This window comes from Corvus brachyrhynchos, unplaced genomic scaffold (assembly GCF_000691975.1).
Source record: "Corvus brachyrhynchos isolate BGI_N302 unplaced genomic scaffold, ASM69197v1 scaffold843, whole genome shotgun sequence".
NCBI classification, from domain to species: domain Eukaryota; kingdom Metazoa; phylum Chordata; class Aves; order Passeriformes; family Corvidae; genus Corvus; species Corvus brachyrhynchos.
Window position 1 is genome coordinate 56,448 of NW_008237262.1, and position 1,528 is coordinate 57,975.

A 1,528-nucleotide genomic window follows, 5' to 3' on the forward strand; every position below is an offset into this window, starting at 1 on the left:
GCCTCCCCCCGGGCCTGGGGCCGCACTCCGTCCCCGTCCCCGGGGTCCTGCGCCGCGGGAAGGCAGCGGCAGCAGGATGGGGGAAGGGGGAATGTCGTGGTGGGACACGGGGTAGTGGGAATGGCAGCACTGTGGATCTGGGGGTGTGGGGGCTCAGGAGGTCCCTGTGTCACCAGCTGTGGTGGCCTCATGCTGCTGGGGCTGTGTGGAGACCCTCGTTCCTGCCCATGCCACCGACCCATCTCTGCATCCTTCCTGCCCCCTGTCCTTGCCCCATGCCCAGGTCCCTCCTACCCCTGATTTGGGGATAGGAGTTCTTTCACCCAATTTTCTCTCCACAGCCGTGTGAATCCAGAGCCCTTCCTCAGGCACCCTGGGGTCCCCAAGCTGGGTGTCACCATCCTCCTGGGAGGCCACAACCAGAGCTGGGTGACGCTGCAAATGCCACAGCTCCTGCTGCCCCACTGTCCCCTCCCTGGGGGCTGCACCCTCCTGCCCCACCCCACGTGGGGTGAAGGAGCTGCCACCGAGCAGGACGTGGCAGTCCAGGGGCCCTGGGGGCTGGGAGGGGGGACACAGCACAGAGGGTTCAGCGGTGCTGTCACCCTGATGTGGGCTGGAGATGGAGGGGGGACACAGGGGGTGCAGTGCTGGGGTGCCCTGGCGACACTGCACATGCTGTGGGGACACTAAACATGTTCTGGGGACCTCAGACATTCCCTGGGGACCTTGGGCATTCCCTGGGGACCCTACACAGTGTCCAGGGGCCTTGCATGATGCCAGGGACCCTGCACACTGCTGGGGACACTGCACCTTGCCTGGGGACCCCAAATGCTGCTGGGGACCTTGGACACTTCCTGGGAATCCTGCACACAGCCCAAGGGGCCTTGCATGATGCCAGGGACCCTCTACGCTCCCTGGGGACACTGGGCACTGCTGGAGACCTTGGACACTCCCTCAGGACACTACACACTCTTGGAACCTGTCAGGCTGCCTGGGCCCTGCACATTCCTGGGGACCCTCTGGCCTCCCTGGGGACACTGCCTGGGGACCCTGCACGCTCCCCGCAGGCTGTACACGCTGTCACCCCGCTCCAGATCCACAGAACTGCCGGTTCCAAGCCTGGACTGCACAGCTCCCGTTCCCCAGCCCCGATCCCAGGGTGCTGGGCTGCCCCACAGGAATGGGGTGAAGCTCGTTTGTCCCATGGCCTTGTCCCCATTCAGGGCTGCAGAGCCATGGGTCAAACGACCCCCCTGGCCCAGCTCCCACCCCCACAGAGAGGTCACACACAAAACCATCATTTCTGGGTTTTTTTGGAGGCGTTTTTTTTTTTTAACAGAAGTTTTATGGTTATATGCAAATTAGGTCATTAAATGATTTGCATAAAATGTTCGCACGTCAGCGACTAAGTGTTCCTAACTCCCACCCCCCGACAGGTAGTAAATCCTACTGGACTAGCGCCGTCACGCCGCGCTGTCACACGTGTCCCCCGCGGGCACAGCGGCGTCACCTCGGGGCCCTCCCG

At 63.0% G+C, this 1,528-nt stretch overlaps 1 protein-coding gene across 1 annotated transcript in view; it reads left to right on the plus strand.

The window, feature by feature from the left end:
- LOC103613076 (protein ZNF783-like) overlaps positions 1 to 349 on the plus strand; it is a 4,189-nt gene extending 3,840 nt beyond the window's left edge. The window contains exon 6 of the mRNA XM_017730527.1: positions 342 to 349. Coding sequence (XP_017586016.1) covers positions 342 to 349 — 8 coding nt within the window. The remainder of the gene's footprint in view (positions 1 to 341) is intronic.
- The last annotated feature ends 1,179 nt before the right edge of the window (positions 350 to 1,528 follow it).